At 47.9% G+C, this 25266-nt stretch overlaps 1 protein-coding gene across 1 annotated transcript in view; it reads right to left on the minus strand.

The window, feature by feature from the left end:
• The window catches only part of EEF2K (eukaryotic elongation factor 2 kinase), a 67758-nt gene extending 42715 nt beyond the window's left edge, over positions 1-25043 (minus strand). Inside the window, exons 1-2 of the mRNA XM_002926050.4 lie at positions 24731-25043; positions 1449-1770 (exon numbers count right to left, since the gene is read on the minus strand). Of these exons, the coding sequence (XP_002926096.1) occupies positions 1449-1694 (246 nt within the window). The 5' untranslated portion in view covers positions 1695-1770; positions 24731-25043. The remainder of the gene's footprint in view (positions 1-1448; positions 1771-24730) is intronic.
• Positions 25044-25266: the final 223 nt, after the last annotated feature.

The following is a 25266-nucleotide window of genomic DNA, read 5'->3' on the forward strand; positions in this document are numbered from 1 at the left end:
TTCCTCTAGACTCCCTGACCCACAGTGAACGAGGAGTGCCAGGCTGCTCCCCTGCCCTTCCCACGCTGCCCTCAACGGGGCCGGGTATGAGTCTCAGAGGCTGGCTGAGGAAGGGAAAGTGAAACAAGCAGCCTCCTGATCCTGCAGGAGCCCCCCAACCTCACAGGGGATCCACAGGGTTGTTTCTGGAGCTGCCTGCCCCACAGAGACTTAAGCTAGAACTCTGGCTTTGACAGGAGGAAAATACCCAACTGTCCAAGAACTAGAATTACTAATTTTCTAAAAACAGATTACTTTTGAAGTTAGAGAAGAATGGCTCCAATTCCCAACCCCAAAGTGGTAATGTGCATTTTGCTTTCAGTACTATCAGATACCTTCTGTTGGTGGGCATTCAATTAAATAAGGATAACATTATTGCATTTAAAATTTTTTCAAGGTGCCCGGCTGGCTCAGTTGGAAGAGTACGTGACTCGTGATCTCGGGGTTATGAGTTTGAGCCACACGTTGGGCACAGAGATTACTAACTAAATAAATGAATTTTTTTTTCATCACCAGTTATGATACAAAAGCCCAATAATGTTCATCTTTCCCCCTCTCCTTTATACCAGCTTTACTGTGGTATGAACACAAATCCCTAACAAAATAAATACCCTTTTCCTCAATTCAGAAGGATGCCCAACTCCAAGCAGTGTTTTTTTTTTAATTTTTTTAATTAAGATTTTTATTTTAATTCTAGTGAACATACAGTGTTATATTAAGGCAGGGGCTTTTTCGACCAACCAACACGAAAACCTGTATTTTACATCACGTCCCTGGACCCAAAGACACACGTATCAGGTGTGAAATGCAAATATTTGTGTGATTAGAAGCTGGCCATCCACCACCAACTGGGTCCCCACATCTATGTGTATGAACATGTGTGAGCATATGTTCCAAAAAATTAGATCTTTATGTGTGCCTGCGTGGCTCAGTCCGTTAAGCGTCTGCCTTCGGCTCAGGTCATGATCCTGGAGTCCTGGGATCGAGTCCCGCATCGGGCACCCTGCTCAGCGGGCAGTCTGCTTCTCCCTCTGACCCTCCCCCCTCTCATGCTCTCTCTCTCTCATTTTCTCTCAAATAAATAAAATATTTAAAAAAAAGATCTTTATAATTTGCAGCAGTCTCCCATATTTCCTAATCTGTTCTGCTGTATTTTTTGAAAAGTTGGTGAAGGTTTTCACAACCTAGCAGTGGGTCCTAAGCAGCTATTTCCAAAACACCTGCACAAAGTAATGAAACTTGTTTTAAGCCATCAAAATTCTCCCAGCTTAACAGGCATATCCCCCGATCCAGAATTTAGAGTGCTGCCCAGGGTCTGGGAACACAGGGAAGACCCCAACCAGTGACCCCAGCTCCCCCATCCCTTGCGGCAGGTGGGCGGGGGTGGAATGGGTGGGTGGTCCACTCACCTTAAAATGGAAGGAGCTTGCGGGGGACCCGCTGGACCCATACTGCTCACTCTTCGTTAGGTTGCTGTAGTAGTTATTAACCTTGGAATTGACATTCTGGTGTGACCTGGGGTCATCGGTGATGGGGCAGATGAAGTAACCTTCCTCATCGTCGCTGTCGGCCTCGGACTCACCATTGTGACCAGCCCGGGGGGTCTGGCCGCCATCAACACCTTCCAGGCGGAAAATGAGGTCTTCGTCTGCCATGTTCCCGGGATGCCCGTGTTACCCAAGGGGTAGACAGCAGAGCCAGAGTTGCAGGGCAAACGCAGCAGTGTGGGTCCTACAAGGGAAGCAAGACAATCCGGGTCAGGGCCCAGGGGGTGAGCGTGCAGTGCCCCACACCCTGAATGCCCCTGGCCACAAAAAAGCTGGCGCTCTCGGAGAGTAAAGTGCAGCTATCTTTTGGGGAGGTGCACTTGGCAGGCAGGATCTAGAATGTTTTTAAATGTACAAACCTGTCGACCCAGTAATTCCACTTCGAAGAACTCAGTGTTTGAAATATAAGGCGGGGAAAATAAATGCTTCTTAAGCATCCGGAGTGATCTTTTTTAGAAGTAAAGTACATCAGATCATTCCCCAGCTTAACACCCTCCAGCAGCTTCTCTCCACATTAGTAATCAAATGCAAATAGCTTTTAAGGCTACAAGGCCGGGCTTTAGTCTGGTCCCTGCCCACTTCTCCTCTGGCCTTGGCAGCTCTCCAGGCCCACTGGCTTGCTTTTTGTTTGGTGAACATGGGGAGCCCATTTCTACCCCAGGGCCTTTGTACTTGCTATTCCTTGTGCCTGGAACAATCTCTTCCCAATATTCCAGCAGTGGGTTCTCTTTCATCAGTTGGATCCGGACTCAAGAGAAATCTAGAGGTCTTATCTGGCTCAGTTCAAAGAATTCCTCTCAAATGCACATCTGTTACTCTCTAGCACATCTCTTTGCTTTATTCTCTGTACAAAGATTTTCCCAAGCTGAATCCTCATTTATTCTTTTACTGTCCATCTCCCCAGTGCCTCAAAGACTGCGTGGCACAGACTGGGCACTGGATACACAACCCAAGAATGGTTGAGTGGCCCAAAGAATGTTCTCTTTAGCATGATCAATAACAGCAAAAAAAATGCTAACAGCCCACAATGTCTATCAGTGGAGGTTGGTTAAATTAATTATAGCTTTCTATACCGTGCACGGTTGTCCAACTATTACAAAGAAAGGGGAAGCTCTGGATATACACAGACATGCAAAAAAGTCAAGAAAAAGTTTAGCAAGATTGTAGAATACAAAAATCAATAGTATTTCTGTACACTAACCATGAAAAATCCAAAGATGAAATTATGAAAATTAAGTCCATCTATAAAGAACATCAAAAAGAATAAAATACTTGGGAATAAATTTAATGAAAGAATTACATGACTCATACACTGAAACACAAAACCCACTGAAAGAAATTAAAGATCTAAAAAAAATGGGAAGATATCCCGTGTTCACAGAACAGAGGATTTAATATTGCTAAGATGGCAATACTCGCCAAATTGACCAACAGACTCAAACCAATCACTATCAAATTCCTCGTGGCTTCTTTGAAGAAATTAAGAAGTGCCTGCTAAAGTTCATATGGAAATGCAAGGGACCCAAAATAGCTAAAACTGTCTTGAAAAAAGAGGAACAAAGTTGAAGGAGTCACACTTCCTGAATTCAAAACTTGCTACAAAGCTTCAGGCACAGGACAGTTTGTATCGGCATTGGGACAGACACAGATCAATGGAAGAGATCTGAAGAGTCCAGAAATGAACCCTGACGTTTACAGCCATGGAGTACGACAAGGGCGTCAAGACAACTCAATGGAGAAAGAATAATCTTTTCAACAACGGGGTGCCAGGACAAGTGAATATATATACATGGCAACAGAATGAAATTGAACCCCTTCCTGACACTAGTCACTAAACATAACTAAAAATGGATCAAAGACTTAAATACAAAAGCTAAAACATGATCTAACTCTTAGAAAAGAACATAGGAGAAAATCTTTGTGATATGGGTCAGGCGAAGCCTTCTTAGATACGATATCAAAAGCAAAAGCAACAAAAAAAAAAACAGATAAAACTAAACACTTGGGATTCAAAGGACGCCAAAGAGAGTGGAGCGATCATTTGCAGAAAGGGAGAAGTTTTGCAAATCAGACAGCTGATAAGGGATTCTATGAAGAACGTAGACAACTTAATAAAATGACAACTCAAATAAAAAATGGGCAAAGGGCCTGAATGGACTTGAATAGACATTTCTCTGAAGAAGATATACTCGTGACCAGTAAGCACATGAAAAGATGGTCAACATGAGTCATTAGGGAAATGCAAGTCAAAGCCACACCCACTAGGATGGATATCATTAGAAAAAAACCCAGAAAATAACAGATGTTGGCAAGGGTACGGAGAAACTGAAACCCTCCTACACTGTTGCTAGGACTGTAAAATGGTGCAACCACTTTGGAAAATAGTCCGGCCGTTCCTCCAAAAGTTAACCACAGAATTGCCCTATGATCCAGCAATTCCACTCCTGGGTATCCAACCAAGTGAAATGAAAACATCCACATAAAAACCTGTGTACATATGTTCAGAGAAGTACTATTCGTAACAGCCAAAAGGGGAAACAACCTAGACGGCCAGCAACTAGTGAATGAGTAAACAAAATGTACCCACACGAGGGAATGCTATGCTGCCACAGAAAGGCGTGATGAACCCAACACTTGGGCGAACCTTAAAAGCACCACGCTAAGGGAAAGAATCTGACCGCAAAAGACCACATATTGAATGATTCCATGTATATGAAATGTCCAGAGAAGGCGTATCTATAGAGACAGAAGGTACATGAGTGATTGCCTGAGGACGGAGGAGAGGAGACTTGTGTGAGAGAATGGGGAACAACTGCTAACGGGTTTCTTTGGAGTTGACAAAAAAATGTTCTAAAACCGTGTGTTGGTTGCGTGGCTGCCAATATACTAAAAACCATTGGATTGTACACTTTTTTAAAATAAAGATTTTATTTGAGAGGGAGCAAGAGCGAGAGAGAGCACAGATGGAGAGGGAGAAGCCGACTCCCTGATGAGCAGAGAAACTGACTCAGGGCTGGATCCCAGGACCCCGAGGTCGTGACCTGAGCCACAGGCAGACGCTTAACCGACTGAGCCACCCAGGGGCCCTGAACTGTACACTTTAAATGAATGGACTGTAAGGTTCGTGAATCATATTTCAATAAATCTTAGTTTAAAAAAAATACTTAAAAAAAAACTGTGAAATTTTAAGTTTTTAAGTAATCTCTACACCGAACATGGGGCTCGAACCTACAGCCCTGAGATCAAGAGTCATACGCTCTACTGAGCCAGCTAAGCACCCCGAAAAACCGTTATGTTAAACTTAAAAAGCAAGTTGCAGAACAGCAGGTATATCATGGGGATCCTACTCGTGTTAAAAGAAAAAGGACGGGGGGTGCCTGGGTGGCACAGCGGTTAAGTGTCTGCCTTTGGCTCAGGGCGTGATCCCGGCATTATGGGATCGAGCCCCACATCAGGCTCCTCCGCTATGAGCCGGCTTCTTCCTCTCCCACTCCCCCTGCTTGTGTCCCCTCTCTCGCTGGCTGTCTCTATCTCTGTCAAATAAATAAAATCTTTAAAAAAAAAAAAAAAAGAAAAGAAAAGAAANGAAAAGAAAAAGGACGGGGGCCTACTTAAAATTAAAAAAAAAAAAAAAAGGAAAAAGGACATTTGTAGATGCATAAAAGCTTCCCTCAGGAAGCCCCAGGGAACTCTAGCAGCACTGGTGATGGGCTTTTGGGATATCGGTGAGGTGAGGTCTGGAGCCTAGGACCAAGAAAGAATTCTTGAGGCGTCTTTGGTGCAAAATGGTGGTTATTAAAGCACGGGGACAGGACCCCTGGGCAGAAAGAGCTGCTGCCCCAGGTTGAGAGGGTTGGCCGATTATATACTATGCGGGTAGGGGAGGAAAGGAAAAAGGGAGGCTGAGAAAGTACTTTCATATGTTAAAGAAGACTGTCAGGATACCTGAGACCTTGCCATTGTCAAGTTAAAGTTGTTTTTCCCATCTCACAAGGCATTAACAGGAAGATAGCTGGGAGCTTCCTGGAAGGGTATCACAGGTCCCACCCAGGAGTGAGGGGGTGGGGGGAGGCTGCAGGGTGTCAGCTTATGCTTTGTCCTCAGCAAGCCTTCGGATCCCTCATCATTTCCCCCCTGAACAATTTTGACCCTTAAATCTTGAAGGTTGTTGAAGGCGGAAGGTCTTCCGTAACATCTTCCTACGAATAGGGGCGTGGAGCTGTCCCTACCTATGGGTCAATACTGGTCAGCTGGGGAATGTATAGGGGAGTTACGAAGGGGAGGCAGCTGAATCCAACACAGTCAACAGAGATGAACCTCCTTGAGTAGAAAGGATCATCTGTTAGCCGGAGGTTATGGCAGTCAAGGAGTCTTGACACTACGAAAGGAGACACCAGAAATGACAAAACAAGGTTAATAATGGTAATGAGAAAGAGAAGTCTGAATGAAAGATCTCTGATAGTTGACCTTTGATAATTTTTTTCCAGTCCAGGAGTCTTACGCAATCACTAAAGGAAAGAGATCATTTAAAGTGCCAATTTGAGTACTCATGTCAGGTAAAAACCCAGAAGTGTTTTGTGGTAATCTGGACTGGGTTTTTATGCCAGCACATATTTCACCTTGTGTAGCAATTAAAACATCTAATGTCCTTCTATTTTGCAGGGTATCACTTAGGGCTTTGACCCTGTATTTATTAAGAACTTCCATGTGTCAAACAATACCCTTCAGTCTCAAACGGAGAACAAAAATGGATGTTAGCTGGTCATACCAATGAGACACAGACGTGTCCACCATTGTTTTAAATTTGGAACGTTGGCTGGGTTGGTAACGATTTTAATGATGCATCTGTACATGCAGGCAAAACCCAGAATACAGCGACCTTCCAGCCTGGGGGAGGCTTATGGACACGAGTTAGAGCCCTATAGCCATTGGGTCCCAGCCACGAGCCACTCCTAATGCTGGGCCTCCTTGATATGCAGTCAGGATTTCAAGGGCTGCATATGTGCAATAATTTCAGGCCCATATCTGATTGGGGAGTTATGGCTTGATAATAATCCCCCCCTTTTTTTTTAAATTGCTCCATGGGCATGTTAAGACTAAAAAGGCTTATTTGGAGTCAGTATAAATATTAATTTTTAAGGCTTTGGCAATTGCAAAGCACGAGTGAGCACTATAGCATACCTAGTTTTTTTTTATTCCCTTTTCCATGAAACTATTACCATCAGTAAACCAACTGTTATTTGTATTTTCAATAGGGGCATCTTAAATCTGGTTGACTAGAATAAGCAAGACCAATAACCTCTGAACGGTTATGCTCTATAGGAGAACAATGATCAGGTCCAGGAATAAGGGGAGCTGGGTTTAAAGTACAGCAGGTTTCCACTACTCGGTCTTTACCCCAAAGACACAGGCGTAGTGAAGAGAAGGGCCATATGCACCCCAATGTTCATAGCAGTATTGTCTACAATAGCTAAATCGTGGAACACAACGGGCTCCTCTGATGGGAGCCTGCTTCTTCCTCTCCCACTCCCCCTGCTTGTGTTCCCTCTCTCGCTGGCTGTCTCTTTCTCAAATAAATAAATAAAATCTTTAAAAAAAAAAAAAAAAGATGTGGTTCATATATACAATGGAATATTACTCAGCCATCAGAAAGAACGATTACACATTTGCAGCAACATGGACTTATTTTGAAGTGAAATAAGTCAAGCAGAGAAAGACAATTATCATATGGTTTCACTCATTTATGGAACATAAGAAACAGCAGGAAGATCGGTAGGAGAAGGAAGGGAAGAATGAACGGGGCGCGGGGGGGGGGGGGTAAACAGAAGGGGGAATGAACCATGAGGGACTGGGGACTCNGAGACTGGGGACTCTGGGAAACAAACTGAGGGTTTCAGAGGGGAGGGGGGGTGGGGATTGGGATAGGCCAGTGATGGGTACTGAGGGCACGTACTGCACGGTGCACTGGATGTTATACGCAAATAATGAATCATGGAACATTGCATCAAAAACTGGGGATATACTGTATGGTGACTAATATAACATAATAAAAATTTTCAAAAAAGTATGACAGGTTTCAAGTATTATTTCAGGCACATATCTATAAGCATAACCTTGTACTTATTAAGTCGGCTTCCCATTATCCATTGATGGCTTTTGGTCTTGGACCTGATGTGAAGTCATCACAGTCAGAGACTGTCCCATAGCGAGCTTTGAGGCTCCTTTTACCGGGAGGGCTGTTGTCTGCTTGGCTAAAGCCCCTCCTCGTACTTGTACATCCACAGAGGTGGCTTCTAGGATAATTACAACTATGCGGGATGAAACCATTAACACGGCCTCTTTGCTTGAGGTCTAGCCTTAATATCTTAATTAACAAGGAATCACTGGCAAATGGGGGACGACTTCTCAAGAGATCGGGGGGATCCTCAAGTCATCATCCAGTCCAATCGCAAGGAAAGTGGGGTCATCCATTATCACCACAAGCCCATAGTTAACCCTGTGGAGTGGGGTATGCTTCTGGCTTTTAGGGAATGATATCATCCCAGCCACACAGAATTTGTCAAGGTGATACCTGAGTTATAAAATTGTTGGGGAATCTATCCCATTTCCCAGTTGTTTAAATAATTACGCGCCCACGGGGTCCTGTTATTATCCCCACAGAACAGAAAGCACGAAGATTATATGAGCTATTGTGCAATTTCTCTTAAGTTTACCTCAAGTTGTCTAGCTTAGGTAAACAACAAACATTAAAAGATGATCGGATTGAGAATTTACCATCCACAAGGGTGCGTTATTGAAACATAATTTTTCTCTCTAAGATAACCCTCATTTCCAGAGACAGCCAAATCAGGACTAATTTTAAAAACAAATACAATTTAACAAACTTGGAGTAATAATTTACATAAGCTCAGCAAGAATAGTAATTGATCATACAAGTTTTTTTTTTTTTTTAAAGATTTTATTTATTTATTCGACAGAGAGAGACAGCCAGCGAGAGAGGGAACACAAGCAGGGGGAATGGGAGAGGGAGAAGCAAGGCTCATAGCGGAGGAGCCTGATGTGGGGCTCGATCCCATAAGGCCGGGATCACGCCCTGAGCGGAAGGCAGACGCTTAACCGCTGTGCCACCCAGGTACCCCGATCATACAGGTCTTTTAGAATCTGCTTTGCTAGAACATTTTACAAGGAATCTCTAGGTTGAACTTCTAGTAGCCTCTCCAGGCCAGAAGCCAAGCAGGTACTTGCCATCAGACATGCCTGCAATATCTGTAGATTTGGCTAGATTCCTCTTCACGAGGTCCCCAAAGTATCCTGAGGTTCCTTCACCTGCCAGAAAGTGGCATTCTTTACTCACCTGGTGAGGCTGCTGGGAACTCTTTAGCAAGGTATCAGGCTAACATTTCCAAGGGGCTTTATGGCTCCAGGTTTCATAAAGTCAACCCTAGTTCCTGAAAGCTGTTTGGTCATAACTGAGTCTATGTATGTCTCTCAAAATATGACATTCCAGTCAAAGCTTGGGTAAAATAACCAATGTTTCCAATGGTGTCCCGTTACAAGGAGAACAATACTAACTGAACTTATGCAAATGATTATGATTGCCATGGAAGAAAGAATACTGAGACCTTTTTAATTTCAGAGGGTTCAGGTAGAGAGAAAAGTTATATGCTTTAATTTGCTTTATTATTATTTCTCTTTATCACTGATGTCTTAAGAGAAAGTTTCCTCAATCTGGAAGAGCGAACATTAGAGAACCAGCAATGTTTTAAACAAGAGTCACAACACTATAATCTTTTATTTATTTAGTCCTATGTTACTAATTCTAGTTTAGTTAGAATGCAGCCCTTAGTTCTAGAAATTCTTACCCACTTCAGTCTTAGAATTCTATAAAGATATCAAATACCTGTATGTGTCCCAAAAGTCCTTTATATGACTCTCCTTGAAGATGAAACTCATTTACAAGAAAATAAGAACAATTATAAATGACAAAAACTCAGAATGGACTTGGTTAGAGATCTGATGAGATGAGAATTTACAATATCTCTGGCAAAGCAATCAGGTTACTTCTGTGACACAGAACACTTCGACAGCCAGAATATCGAGTGATAATGACCTTCTATTAACACACTAGAACTTCAGGAATTGCATATTCTCTCAGAATAATCTAGCACTTACCCAAATGTAACCGAAGGCATGTCATCTGTTTAACAGTACTTCCGGAGTAACTTAGCATACCAAAGAGAAAGACCTAATGAGCTAAAGAGACTTCATTTACAATTTAAATCTTGGGAAGTCTGTTAAAACCTTAAAAGTTACAGCACAAGCCTGAATAGGATTACAGATCTTTACAAACTCATTTTTATTTAACCAAGGTGACAATAAGAAATTTGAAAGGCAAATATGTAGGGTTCCATAGTTGTTAGCAAAATTTTGCTCCTTTAATATTGAGAAGTTGTTTTTTTCTTTTTTTTTCTTTTTAAAGATTTTATTTATTTATTTGACAGACACAACGAGAGAGGGAACACGAGCAGGGGGAGTGGGAGAGGAAGAAGCAGGCTCCCAGCGGAGCAGGGAGTGTGGGGCTCGAACCCAATACCCTGGGATCAGGCCCTAAGCCAAAGGCAGACGCTTAACGACTGAGCCACCCAGGCGCCCCAATATTGAGAAGTTTTAACCAAGTAATGGAAAACCTGATAAAAGACAAAATATAGAAACTTTGTTCTCTGGGCAGACAAAAGAGAAAAAACTTTCGTTTACATTTTCTTATCCAGAGCAGGACAATTCAAGAAACCTTTGTCTTTTGCAACTTTTATATCTTATACCAGTGTACTTTAAAAATCCATTCATTTCAATCTTAGTCCGTCCTGACCACACCTAAAAATCCTTTCCAAGGATTTCCCTTCACAAACGTCTACAACCCTCTTTTGCATTCAGATTTTATCCCATGCCATCTTTCCAAACAACCACCTTGTTTAGGAAAAAATTACCTTCTTTTACCTTCAATAAAAAATGCATTCCCATTCCTTATCCTTCTTACATTATCTCCTACTTGAGTTGCTTATTTCCATCAGTCTTCATTACATTTAGCACAATTCTGCATTCTTTAGAAACCTTAGTTTCCAGTGAAGACTAAGCAGTAACCAACTGCGAACTGTCCCAACAGAATTCTTTAGATGGCAAATGTATGAATCAATTAAGCACAAGGCATGTTTACCAACAGATTTAAATATCCTCAGTGTCTTTGCAGTAAGTAGTCAAAAGCACAAACCTACATCCAGTAATCAATGACTTAGCAGTGTACCCTATCTGGAAAAGACCTAGCTGTCCACCGAATTCATGGAAGCAAAAGACCCAGACATCCCATTTATCATCCAAACAAAGTTTCAGGTTACCAAAGACTTTTTGAAAGCTATTTTAACAAATACCCATGAAAACTATTAGACAATTTAACCATCATTTTAGTCATCTTTTTATTAACAACTTGCAACAGAGATAACACAAGTTTGTTTGACCTTCGTAAACCTCAATAGAATAAAAGTATCACGTTTACTGCTGATAACTTTAAAAGCATGTCTATCTTGAACCAACAAACGTTAACTTTAATACTGAATTATGTTTCACCTGGGCCCACCCCATTTTCTATTTTTACCTGAGACACTGGTGGGGAAATATGGAGTGGGTGGTGGTAAGTCCAGGGGTGCTCTTCTCTGCTGCTTGATGGTGAGGAGGAGGAGGAGGGGCCACGGTGCCTGAAGCACCAAGGATGGTACAGAGCCAGTTGTGCAGGCCGCACCCAAGGTGGTGCAGTAATAGAAGGGGGAGGGGCAGACAGAAGGCAGAGAAAGGGTTCCCGGTTCTAGAGCTCATCAGCTCCAATAGGAGCAGACGCTATGTTTTCCTGCCCACAAGGGGGGATATGCAGTCCGTGTCGGGCCAGAGAAGACAGGGAATTCCCCTGAAACAAAGGGAGTTTCGGAAGCTGCTTGGGAATATTCCTTAAAGTCCCCGGCCCGAAGGAGACTAACCACAGTTGGCTCCAGTTATAGCCATTAACCTGGGAAATGAGTGAGGGACAAGCCCCCGCATCTATTAGGAGGAACAGAGAGAGAGAGTCCGAGTCCCTTTTGCTAGGGATGACCTATGTTTTCTCCAGCAACCTGGGTTTACTAGGAGGAGGCCTACTTAGGTAATTAACATCCAATATGTCAGGAGAGAGTTTACTAGCCAAATATGTTCTGCAAGAGGCCGCTGAGGTGCTGGTGTGGGGCAATGAAGGCCTAGGTACGAGCAATGAGGTACCCCAAGTCCATCTGCCCTGTTCCTTACAGAAACGATCTGATAGATCCCACTGAGGCCATGCAGTGTTACAGGAGCTCAGTCCTTTCCTACATTTTGCAATCGAATTTGTTTCCAGTGGGTTAAAAGGCGCCCCAAGGGAGAATCCTTGGGAACCAAAGGAGAAGCCTACTGAGGCCACGCTTCCAGAAAAGTAAAGAGTGTCCACTACCAAATCCCCCTCCCCCCGCCGCCCCGACTCCCAGGTGGAGTCCCATGCAGGATATGTCAGAGGTTCCCAGGCGTCAAAAGCGACCGGGGGCGTCCCTCAAACAAGACTTCGCTATTGGATCACAACCCTGCCTTCCCGTGAAGCCAATTCCTGCCGTAAAAGGCCCGTAGGAGGAATGCCGGCGTCCCTCCCCCACCCCATTGCATCCTAGGCTGCCAGTGGGCGCCTGGTGAATGGACAAAGATACTGCGCCGTCCTATACCCTGAAAGTTGTGTTACTGCCCTGCCCTTTTTAACCCATGGAAAATACTAGAAAAGTTTTACAAGGCGGAAATTACCGAAGTTCGTAGCTTAAGTAGTTAGTAGAGGACACTGATAGAAAACAGTAAAGATGGAAATCCATCATGATCTAAGCGACATTCCAACACATGTGGTCCTTTCAGCCAACTTCCCTAGGAAACAGTCCCCAGTTGGGTTTTAATTCCATCGGGTACTGGTTTCCGCCAGCTCCCAGTGGAGGTCCCACAGCCAGAAGCGGCTAGACCAGAGATGTAGAGGGGACCACATCAGATCAACCAGGAGGACACCTCACACGGTAGCCTTAAGATTGGCAGTCATGCTAGTCACTTAGGTGGCTGTCCCGTGCCCAAGACAGACAGGAATAAAGAGAAGGCATCAAGTTTCTGGGTCTTATTACCATCTCAGCCAGGGTACCAACGTCCAGCCAAAAGGCAGGCTTTCTCCTCCCCATAGAGTAGCCATGGGCTAGAGGATTGCAGCCTGACATATCGACATGAAAGTGTTCCAGTAAGACCGGACTCCTTGCAGAGTCCCTGGAATGAGAGTAAAGGAAGAGGAGAGAAGTACTCACCAATTTTGCACTGAAGCTCAGAGTCCAGATGTAGAGACTCAAAGCTACACGTACAGGCGCCAAATGATGTGGTTTGGGGATATTGGTGAGGTGAGGTCCGGAGCCGATGACCAAGAAAGATTTCTTGAGCTGTCTTTGGTGCAAAATGGTGGTTTATTAAAGCACGGGGACAGGACCCGTGGGAAGAAAGAGCAACCCCAGGTTGTCAGGGGTGGCTGATTAGACACTATGGGGTTGGGGGAGGTAAGGAAAACGGGAGGTTGAAAAAGTACTTTCATATGTTAAAGACGACTGTCAGGATACCTGAGGCCTTGCCATTGTCAAGTTAAGGTGGTTTCCCCCTCTAACAAGGCATTAACAGGAAGATACCTGGGAGCTTCCTGGAAGAATGTCACCCACCCAGGAGTGGGGGGTGGGGGGGAGGGGAGGCTGCAGGCTGTCAGCTTATGCTTTGTCCTCAGCGAGCCTTCTGTTCCCTCATCACTGCGGTGGGCAGTAGCAATGGAAGCTGGCCGCTTGGCGGGGGTGGCGGGGTGGCGGGGTGGGGACTTTGTACACTTCTATACTCTTGTCACTTTTTACAAAGCTGGACTGCTTTCAACATACAAGAACAAATAAGTGAAAACAATTTTAAAACTTTTTCGATCAAGGCAATCATTCCTCTTATTCTTCATGGCTCCTTCCATCGGCAGGCAGCCTTCCAGATCGGACGCTCTGGCTCTTTAACAGTTACCATAGGGGGAAAGACATTTCTGCCCTAACTCGATCCACCCAAAATGTTCACCAAGATTGCAGAAAACCGCACTTAGCCTTACTCTGTGCAATGCACTCTGCTATTTTCTATTCGACTCGATTTTGTTTTGCTTTACTTTCTTTTCATTCCTTTTCGTTAATGCGCCACCCGCGGTGATTTCTTGAAAATCCCTGATCGCGGTGTCAACTGCAAAGCTGGTTTCTTACCCTGTGGGCAAGACACAGTCAGGGGCTGGAGCCAATGCTTCAAGCCACCTGACCCTGCTTGTTACCAAACACTGCCCAGGGCCCTGGGCCCACTCCCCCCCCCAACCCCATCCCCGCCTTCCTGGCTGCTCCCAGCCCTGGTGCTTCACTCTGCCCTGGTCAGCCCTTGGCCAGAACCTCTGCTGACCAAGGCAGTGCAGTGCCTGGAGCTGCCAGCAGACCCAGCCAGGTCACTGGCCTCCGGGGGCTAGGAAGGTGCTGGGCAGGGGGCCGGAATCACAGTTTCGGTCTACAGACCTCCAGGCAGTGTAGCCCAGTGAGGAGCCTGCACTCAGGTACAAATCCAAGCTGCGGTGCTCGTGACCTTGACTAAATCGATTCATCTCGCCAACTCTCCCATTTGCGAGAGAAGCAGAGTGGGGAAGTGGCCTGAGGTTGGGAATCATGAGCAGAACCCCAACCCCTGGCGACATCCCACCACAGATCTGACCTTCTCTTGACCCCGGGGGAAACAAAAGTCACTTCAGACAAGCAGCTGGGACCCTGCCTGGCACAGCGCCCCGTACTCAGCAGGAACGTGATGTATATTCCAGAACTGAGTAGAGCAGGAGCTGTTTGATGGTTTTTCCGTTGTCATAAATTTGCTCTCAAGGCAGCTGTGACAGCGCCTGCTAACTGTCCCCCAACAGCTGTTCTCTCCTTCTTAATAACAACCCCTGGTTTTTGGCTAAGCACACGGCTGCTCAAAATAAGGTCTACATTTCCCAGGCTCCTTTGCAGTTAGGTGCAACCATGTGACCAAGTTCTGGCCAAGGGGATATAAGCAGTAAGGCTGTTTTCAACTTTAGGGAAGAGTTTTTAAAGGGAGGGAATGTGCCCTTCTGGACTCTTCCTCCTTCCTGCTGGCTGGAACAGAGGGGTGATGGCTGGAACTCAAGCAGCTATTTTTAACCAGGAAGAGGAAACCGTAGCTGTGGATGGCAGAGCCATGAGACAGAGGGAGCCTGGGGCAGCATAATCTTACATCATGGGGACTCACAATCTTCAGACTCTATCTAAACTTATATAATCGACTGAAATTTTCTTTTTTCCCCTACTACTTGCTAATTCAATCTGGTCCAGTAACCCCACCTCTCCCATAAAAAGTCACACCACATCTCTTAATGATAAGTCAATACCTGGGTAGGATCAGCCTAGGAAAACTGTGGCCTCAATCCAGAGCCCACACTTGGCAGCTACTCCCACATCTGCTCAGGAAGACTGGGCCCTGGAGGATGTTGGATTCCCCTAGGAAGGCAAGGAGCCCTCCCTGGCCCGTAACTCAGGCCTGTGGTGCCTGTTCCAACACCAGCCAGGGCCCCAGCCTCCCAGGAATCTCCATCTGACCTGGGCTTCCCTCTGCCCACAGGGGCCTGCTCCTCTTAGCGAGAAGCCTGAGACCAGGAGCAGGACCCCAGCTCGCAAGACGTCAGGATTCTCTAGAAGGTTTCCTCTGTCCTCACTCAGGGATCCAGATTTTCCCTTCCCAGTCCCTGACACACACTGGGAAAATATTTGTATGGAGAGGCAGCTGAGTGGAGTTGAGTCAGACCGGAGTTCAAGCCCCAGCTCTGCCACTTCCTAGCCGTGGGACGTTACCTGTCAAGCCTCAGCTTCCTTGCTACCATCGGGGTGAAGAGTTTTACCCACCCTGTTAACTTGACGGCGCCAGCACAGAGCCAGCACTAAGACAGCGAACTAGCATTATCATCATAAATAACCAGAGCTGAACCTTGGAGCCCAGCCATGCTGGTAACCTGGATACCTGGTTAGCAGCCAACCAAGCTTCTTCAGGGGTTCTCAGGGGACAGACTATTTTAGGCTCTGGCCAGGGAACCACTGCTCTTACTGGGTCTCACTATAAAAGGTTCCTCTGGCAGTGGCTGGGACAGAAAACAGTGTTTGCAATGTCCAGGTCAAGACCTGTGGGCCAAGCCACACTGACCGCTGGCCCTCCCTGGGGCTCCTCTTGCCACCCCCACCCCCACCGAGCTGCCTCGCTAGAAGAAATGAACTGCATTCTCCTGCCTGCCACTCCCAGGAGCCAGCACCCCAGAGCCAACACGGCCCCTGCTGAGCCGGCCGGTGCACACATTACTACATGCCCAGCACGGCAGAACCCATCTAGTCCTCAACCGCACCACAGTGAACAGGGTGACTCAGGGGCCACCTTGCATCACGCACCTGCTTCTGCTCGGGGATCTGCCTCTCTCCCCCACTCTCAGGTTCTGCGGTTGGGGTTGTCTAGCCGGTACTTCAGGTAGATGTTGCCACATCCCTAAATAATATGGTTTCTCTGTTATTATTTTAGCTATTTGGGTCCTTATCTATTGATTTCCTGGTATGATAAATGAGACCTGAGCTTCCCTTGAACTTCCCACTTCCCTTCCCACCACCCCAGACTGGCAGGTCTCCTGCTTCCTTTAGATCCCATGCTAAGAACACTGTCTTATGCCACCAAGCAGAAGGAGCTAGGGGTTTCTCACAGTTAGTTCAGTGTGAGTTCAACTCGCCGTGAGAGAGAAGGAAAGATGTGGGTTTTGTGCTGCAAATGACTGATAAGAAAGCAGAAGCTAGTTTTGCTCCCACTGACCTCAAAGATGAGTAATTTTTACTGAAATATAGATAAGTAACATATGTGGACAGCTTCGGCAGGGACTCTATCATCTGGCAATGACAGGAGCTGCCAGGCAGAGAAGGGACAGCCCGCTTTGTGATGGGGCACCTTGGGGGAGGAGAAGGGAGCAGGGGCAGGCTGCCCTGGGCTGCACCTGGCTTGTTCCAAGGGTATCTTGGGCTCTAGCTTGAGTCCTCGGTTTCCTTCAAACCAGAGAGAAAAGCCTATCTTAAAAAGGTATCTGCACTCCCCTGTTCACCGAGCATTATTTACAAGAGTCGAGATACAGAAACGACCTAAGAGATGGATGATGAAAATCCGGTGTATATACACAATGGATGGTAATTCATTCTGTCATTTGCAAAAAAACACGTAATCCTGCCATCTGCAAAAACATGAATGAACCTGGAGGATGTTATGTTCAGTGAAATAAGCCAGACAAAGAAAGACAAACATTTTAAGATCTCGCTTATGCGTGGAAGTGAAAAAACCCCAAAGTTCTAAAAACAGAGAGCAGAATGGTGGTTGTCAGGGGCTGGGAGGTGGAGGAAACAGGAAGATGGTGGTCAAAGGGTATGACGTTTCAGTTGTGCTAGATGAGAAAGTCCTGGGGATGTGATGTACAGCCTGGTACGTATAGTTATTAATATTCTACTGTATACCTGAAATTCACTAAGAGACCTTTTTTTAAAGTTTATTTAAGTATCTCTACACCAAACGTGGGGCTCAAATTCAAGACCCTGAGATCAAGAGTCCCGTGCTGTTCGAACTGAGCCAGCCAGGTACCCTGAGAATAGATCTTTTTTTCTTTAAAAGATTTTATTTATGTATTTATTTGAGAGAAAGAGAGGGAGAGAGAGAGGAGGGGCAGAGGGGAAGAGAGAGAATCTTAAGCAGGCTCCATGCCCGATGCCCCATGCCCCATGTGGGGCTCTATCTCACACACCTGAGATCATGACCTGGGCCAAAATCAAGTCAGAAGCTTAACCGAATGAGCCACCCAGGTGCTACCTGAGAATAGATCTTTTTTTTTTTTTTTAAAGATTTTATTTATTTATTTGACAGAGAGAGACAGCCAGTGAGAGAGGGAACACAAGCAGAGGGAGTGGGAGAGGAAGAAGCAGGCTCAGAGCGGAGGAGCCTGATGTGGGGCTCGATCCCAGGACTCCGGGATCACGCCCTGAGCCGAAGGCAGATGCTTAAGGACTGCGCCACCCAGGCGCCCCTGAGAAGAGATCTTCTTTGTTCTCACACACACAAGAAATGGTAACCATGTGAGGTGATAGATATGTTAACACGGTTGATTGTGGTAATCATGTCACAATGCATACGTATATCAAATCATCACATTGTATACCTTAAATAGGTACAACTTTTATTTGTCAATTATACCTCCATAAAGCTGGTGAAAAAAAAATTAGCAAAAATCAAAGCCCATTATATTGACGAAGGGCCTGCTCTCTGCAGCCACAGGGCCCATTCTGAATCCCCGGCCTCCCCATTCGGAGCCAAGGCCCTGCTCGAAGGTAAGCCGCGCCTTCCTGGAGTCTGTGTTCCCCCACAGCAGCTGGCATGGAGCAGGGCTCCACAGCGCTAATCGATACCTTTCCAGGCTGGGTTTTATTTATTTACTGGGGGTGGGGATGGTGACAAATGTGCAGCATCAGAGGTGACTAAGTCAAGCTCAGGTCAGCGTCTTACTAAGGTCTGTGTCCCTGGCACATGGTAGGTGCCCATGAAAAAACATTTATTTAGGGGCACCTGGGTAGCTCAGTCGGTTGGACATCCGACTCTTGGTTTTGGCTCAGGTTACGATCTCAGGGTTGTGGGGTCTAGGCCCGGGGCCCCAGGCTCCCCACTCAGCAGGGAGTCCGGTTGGGCATTCTCTCTCTGCCCCTCCCCCCACTTGCACACACACACACTCTAATAATTTTTTTTTTAAGATTGTATTTATTTATTTGAGAGAGAGCGAGAGCACAAGCAGGGAGAGCAGCAGAGAGAGGGAGAAGCAGGCTCTCAGCTGAGCAAGGAGCCCAACGCAGGGCTCGATCCCAGGACTCTGGGATCATAACCTGAGCCCAAGGCAGACACTTAACCGACTGAGCCACCCAGGCGCCCCTCAAATAAATCTTTTTTTTTAAAAAACAAACAGACATTTATTTAAACTATTGTGGAAATAATAGAGTTTATGGCAAAATATGAGAATAAAAGGGCTGATTTACAGATGTGTATGCCCACCTGCATCCTCTCTGCATCTAACCTCCACCTGCCCAGCCGAGAACCAATCACCATTCACCACCAAGCCCTCACCTCCCTGCCCCTGCACCCCACAGGGGGCCCTCTTTCTGAAATGCCTCTCCAGCCAGCTGCCAAACCCCCTTGGTTCCCTTCAAAATCCAGCTCAAATTTCTACTCCCTCCAGGAAGTCTCCCCTGGGTGGCGTCCTCATCTGTGAAACAAGAGGACAGCTAATGGTACCTGTGAATTATGTTCCCTTACATGACAAAGTGACTCTGCAGGTGTGATTAATTTAAGGATCTTGAGATGGGGAAATTCTCCTGGAAAATCCAGTGAGCCCTCTATAATCACAAGGGTCCTTATAAAAACGGGGCAGGAGGGTCAGAGCTCAAGAAATGGGATCACGGAAGCAGGGGGTCACAGAAAAATATCTGAAGAAGCCATGCTGATGAGGGAACAGAAGGCTGGCTGACGAGGAAGCATAAGGGGACACCCTGCAACCTCCCCCCCACCCCTCACTCCTGGGTGGGACACGTGTGACCTTCTTCCAGGAAGCTCCCAGCTATCTTCCTGTTAATGTCTTGCTAGGGGGGAAACCACCTTAACTTGACAATGGCAAGGCCTCCACATCCTGTGAGTCTTAACATACGAAGGCACTTTCTCAACCTCCCTTTTACCTTACCTCCCCCAACCCCATAGCATATAATCAGTATATAACCCCTTACAACTCGGGGCTGCACTCAGCTCTTTCTGCCCACGGGTCCTGTCCCCGTGCTTTAATAAACCACCATTCTGCACCAAAGACGTCTCAAGAATTCTTTCTTGGTCGTGGGCTCCGGACTCCACCCCACTGAACCTCACCGATGTTCCAAAACCATATCAATGCAGCTGGCTTTGAAGATGGAACATGGGGCCACAGCCAAGGAAAGCAGGCAGCCCCCTAGAAGCTGGAAAAGTCAGGGAGGCGTATTTCCCTTAGAGTCTCTGCAAGGAACTCAGCCCTGTTGACACCCTGACTTTTGAACTTCTGATCTCCAGACCCATGAGGTAAGAAATCTGTGTTGTTTTCAGTCACCAAGTGTGTGGTAATTTGTTATAGTAGCAATAGGAAACAAATGTAGTCTAGAGTCTAGAACAATGGTACCCTTCCAGGGGACACTTGGCAAATGTCTGGAGACATTTCTGGTTGTCGCAGCTCTCAGAGTACACCTGGCGTCTAGTGAGCAGACACCAGGGATGCCGCTGAACATGGTACCATGCACAGGACAGGCCCCACAACACAGAATTCATTATTCAGCTCAGAATGTTAATAGTGCCACGAGACCCTGCCTTAAATGATTCTGGAGGAAGGGCAAGGAGCCTTCCCCAACCCAGTCTCCCTCCCCTCCTCTCTAAAAGCAAATCTCCATGCGTACCATTTCTGGTATTTCTTTAGAACTGAAGAAATTAGCTAACTCACTGAGGAGAATGGCAACCCCCCAGCCGAACCCAAGGAGACAAGTCAACATTTGCTCTGGTGAGGCTCATAAAAACCTCATCACACTCCACCGAGCTTTGTGCACATAAAACTGTCATAGAGCAGAGGCAACTTCATTGTTTTAAAAAATCAGAAAAATGCCAAGCACAAAATATTGTCATCATAGCTTCAATTCACAAAATGCACAAGAGAGCTTGAATTTTCATTTTTAAACATTTGCTGGGCACCCTTATGTACCCAGGACACTCTGTACTCCTGGCAGGTCAGACCAGGGATACAGCATGTCTCACTTCTCAGGGGAACTCTGTGTTTACACAGCCTCTCGGTGGCCAGACCATGAGAGCGTCTGAACAAATGGGGCCGTGTCTCACTCCTCTCCCGCTCCCAGCCAGGAGCACAATGCCTGGTACACACCAGGTTCTCCGTAAATGCATGTTGCATGAATGAGTAACTAGAGAAAAGTTGGCAATTTCTACTGATATCATGGGCATTGCAGGCGTGCAGTGGAGGGACTATCCCATTGTAAGTACAAGGCATCTGTGGGTTAGTTAGCCTGAGACGCAGCTGAGATCCTGAGTGGGAAAGCCTGGATCATGGGGAGGCCCTCAAAAAGCACTCAGGACTAGGATCTAGCCCAAGAGGGTTCTGGGACAAACAGATCTGGGTTTAAGTCCTGTCTCTGCCACTAGCTGGGTGACATTGGGCAAATTACTGAATCTCAGGCTCTTCATCTGTAAAATGCACTCATGCAACAAAGTGGAGCAGAGCAAGCAAAGTGGAGAAGAGGTAGGAGAGGTGGCCAAGGACCAGAAAAAGCTACCGTGGCACAGACCTCTCTCCACCATAGATTTATTGCCCTCCCCCAGCCCTGCCACGGACTACATTTCCCAGGATCCTGTGCAACATCTAGGCGGGGCGTGTGACTGCACTGGGGCCAAAGAAATGTAGGCAGGAGTAACTGTCGATGGTTCCAGGCAGCTCGTTTTCCACACCGTGGTCAACTCTCCCTCAAGTGCAATCCTGTCTGGAGACACGTAGCACAGAACAGATTCGTAGGGTTTCAGTATCACTGACAAAGCACTTACGTCTTAGCTCTTCTCAGCTCCCTGGAGGACATGAAGCCCATTCCCTGGGCTTCACACTTGCTGTGCCCTCTGCCTGGCATACGCCCTGGCCTGCCCTCCCTACCCATCCCCAGGGCAACTCTTCTCATCCTTCGGGTCCCAGGTTAGATGCCACCTCCTCCAGGAAGCCTCCCCTGAATGCCAGGAGGTAGGCACAGCTTCATCCTACAGAGTAGAAAACTGAGGAAGATGGAGGTTATGTGACTTAACCAAAATCACATGGCTAGAAAGTGAGGGAGTTGGGTGTGAAGCCAATGTAGGCTGAATCCAGTCAGCCATCACTTGCTAAACCGGTCATGGGACCGCTAACAGCAGTGGCCCCACCTGGGAGCTTGTTAGATGTGCAAATTCTCGGGCCTCACTCCAGGCCCACTGAATTAAACTCTGGAGGTGGGCCCAGCAATCTGTGTTTCAACAAGCTCACAGGTGGTTCTGCTGTGCATAAAGTTCGAGAACCAGCAGCCTGGAGCAATTCTTTGCAGCTGAGCCACGTGCTTTCCAGGCACTCCCTGTGGAGCCCTTGCTAGGTCTAGAAAATGTCACAGCTGAAGAACTGAACACTGTCCACCCTCTGACTTTCTAGCCATTTGAAATGCTTCTCTGGGGGCGCCTGGGTGGCACAGCGGTTGGGCGTCTGCCTTCGGCTCAGGGCGTGATCCCGGCGTTATGGGATCGAGCCCCACGTCGGGCTCCTCCGCTATGAGCCTGCTTCTTCCTCTCCCTCTCCGCCTGCTTGTGTTCCCTCTCTCGCTGGCTGTCTCTATCTCTGTCAAATAAATAAAGAAAATCTTTAAAAAAAAAAAAAAAAAAAAAAATGAAATGCTTCTCTGGGTGTCCCCAGCCCTGGGACTTTGGGGACCCAGAGACTGTCAGTGACTGCTGCTTCCTTTGTTGGAAGCCTTTTTGCTTGTGCCCATCAGCCTTGGCTACAAGGGTTTGATCCAGCAACATTTAAAAATACAAGCCGCGGGGTGCCTGGGACGCTCAGTCGGTTAAGCGACTGCCTTCGGCTCAGGTCATGATCCCAGTCCTGGGATGGAGCCCCATGTCTGGCTCCCTGCTCAGTGGGGAGCCTGCTTCTCCCTCTTCCTCTGTCCCCTGGCTTGTGCTCTATCCCAAATAAATAAATAAAATCTTAAAAAAAAAATCCAAGTCACTTTCATCCCATGGTGGCCACCACGATCACGTTCTAGAACTATCTCAGTTTACTAAGGCAACAGTCTGCAGCTTCTTGGTCAGCAGAAGTGACTTCTCCAACAAAAACTTTTATTTTTTTATCAGGCCAGCCAGCCAGTATTACCTTGGATGTAGTTCTGACCATCAATTCTTTTCTGCTTCAGCTTTAAGAACTAGACCAGAAAGAGTGACCTCCTAGAGAAGGAGCTTGAACAAATCCAAGTTTCTGCTGTTGACCCTCAGCTTTCTTCCACACTGTTCTCAGTGTCCCAGCAACTGGCCACCAATCCTGCCAAAAACTGGACGAGACTTCTTTGGGGGATCTGAGCAGTGTGAGAAAAAAAGGCCTAAAGACACTCTTCCCCAGTGGAACAGCCCAGCCAGACCACCCCCAGGGGAACGCCACAGCCCACAAGTCCCATGCACAGCCCCAGGCCTTCCAAAGAGCTTACTGGAGCCCCATTCTCCCCAGCAGACGTGGACCCCCAGGGGAGGCAGAAAAGGGGGCTCTAGTCCACAGGTCCATCACTAAGGGACCCAGACTCTGGGCTAGTAGCCCCCGGCCCCTCCCCCTCCAAGCCCTCCAAATCCGCTGGTAAATATGGGAAGTGGGGGAGGGAAGTCTCCAGGGTTCAAGTTTGACAGGGGTACAGGCTATTTCTGCTCACATTCCATCAGCCCAAATGCAGTCATGCAGCCCACCAAACTGTGAGGGAGCCTAGGAATTCAGCCAGCAATACTCCAGTTAGAGAAGATGGAGCGTACTGGTGACTGCCATCTCGCCACATAATACATTAAACGGTTTAAGATAAAATCAGGACTATATCCTTAATCAGTCAAAAAGTAGTGTTCTGTCACCGAAAGCACAAAAGAGAGTAACTGTAAGTCACAGAATGTACACAATTAATCCTATGTAATCTTAAGGCCATTTCAAGTGATCATCAGGCCCTGACCTCCTGCCTCCCCCAACACCCCTGCAGAAGAGAAGGATATGGAACCCCTGCACACTCCCCTCTTTGAGAAGGGAACTCAAGGAGGGGGGATGGCAATCCCAGCTACGTTACACCTGAATTCACATCATATTGAGAAGCTTTATCATACTTGTTAAGCTAATTTATGAACAAAGGAATGAATGTGTGCATACGCTATCTCTAAACCCTACCTCCTTCCACTGGCATCCTTTGTAGATCAGCTCAAACATCACCTCCTCCAGGAAGCCTCCCCAGGCACCTCCCCCCTCCACACACATCCACACAGAGGGCTTCGCCGACTCCGGCTCCCAGGCTCCCACCTGCTTGCTCGACTCGTCCACAGCTGGTGGACCTTGCCTGTTAGCTGTTACGACAACCCTGGGCCTCGGTTTCCTCCTCTGTAAAATTAGAGGGCTGGACTATGTCACTCAACTTCCTGGCTGAAATTGTGGCCCCAAGGCAAGCAGCGTCCAGGGCCGAGGACCCAGAAGTCAGGCTCCCAGAGTGTCCCCACAGCAGATGCAGCGGCCCCCTCCCATGCGGCCCATGTCTCATACCAGGGACGCAGCTGGGCTGGCTGCCCGCAGTCCTCCACCCGAGCACAGACAGATCTAGGCCGGGACTTACCCGGGAGGCCTCCACCTCCGCGCCGCCACTCGCCTATCAATGCCCGGCCCTTGGCGCACATGTCGACGGAGCCTGCCAACACCCAAACTCCCTCCCGCAGCCAACAATGCAGCAAGGGCGCGTCTACACTGTCCTCGAGGTTCCAGGAATTCAAGCCTCTCGTTCAGGGGTCAGGGGAGGGGATGCGGCTAGGTGCCCTGCAGGAGACAGGAAGGCAGCGCTGCGCGCACCACGTGCGGGTTCCGAGGAGCCCCGGGCGGAGGCCCCCAAACTGCCTCTCCCAGCCGACTGTGTGCCAAGTGTTTTCCCAACACACTGCCGTTAATCTGCATGACTTCCCCCACCCCTTTTACAGAAGCAAACACTGAGCCCCAAAGAGTCGAAACCAGAGAAGCAGCGTGTCCCCCCACACACACACTGCGCCGCCTCCGACCCGACTTCCGAGCCACTACCCAACGCGCTCGAAACACCGGGGCGCCCAAGGCCTGCAGTGCCGGATCCCGGTCCCCGTCCGCCTGGCTACTCGCCGCCCACACTTACCTCCCTCGGGCGGACAGGCACTGCAGCCGCTGCCTACGGCCGCGAAGATCCAGAGGAGTTGGCAAAGGCTCGCGGCCCGGTGCTCCAGGGTGCAGGGCGGGCGGGCCCCCCGAGAGTGCCGGGGAGCAGCGAGCGGGGCGCACGGGCCGGCGCTCCGGGGAGGTAGCGGGGGCCGCGCAGGGCGGTCGGATCGATCTCGGGGCGCGGGGGACAGTCAGGGGAGCTGGGGCAGCTGCAGCGCGGGGCGTCCGGCGTCGGATCCTGGTTGGAGCCGGGCTGGGACAGCCTGCGGACAGGGGCGGGGCTCTGGTCCGGCGGGAGCACGCTGCGGCGCTCACGTGGCCGCCCCCCGGTGGCCGTCCTCGCTCCTGCAGCTGCCAGAAGGGTGTCCAGGCTCCAGCGCGAGAGTCCGCGCTTCGCCGCCTGCTGAGCACACGGGCGTCCCCACCCGTGAGGGGCGGGCCAAGCACCCACCCGCGAAGGGGCGCTCTCCCGGCGGGTAATCCGAGAAGTCCTTTCCAAAATCACTAGAAATC

This window comes from Ailuropoda melanoleuca, chromosome 10 (genome assembly GCF_002007445.2).
Source record: "Ailuropoda melanoleuca isolate Jingjing chromosome 10, ASM200744v2, whole genome shotgun sequence".
Taxonomy (NCBI): Eukaryota; Metazoa; Chordata; class Mammalia; order Carnivora; family Ursidae; genus Ailuropoda; species Ailuropoda melanoleuca.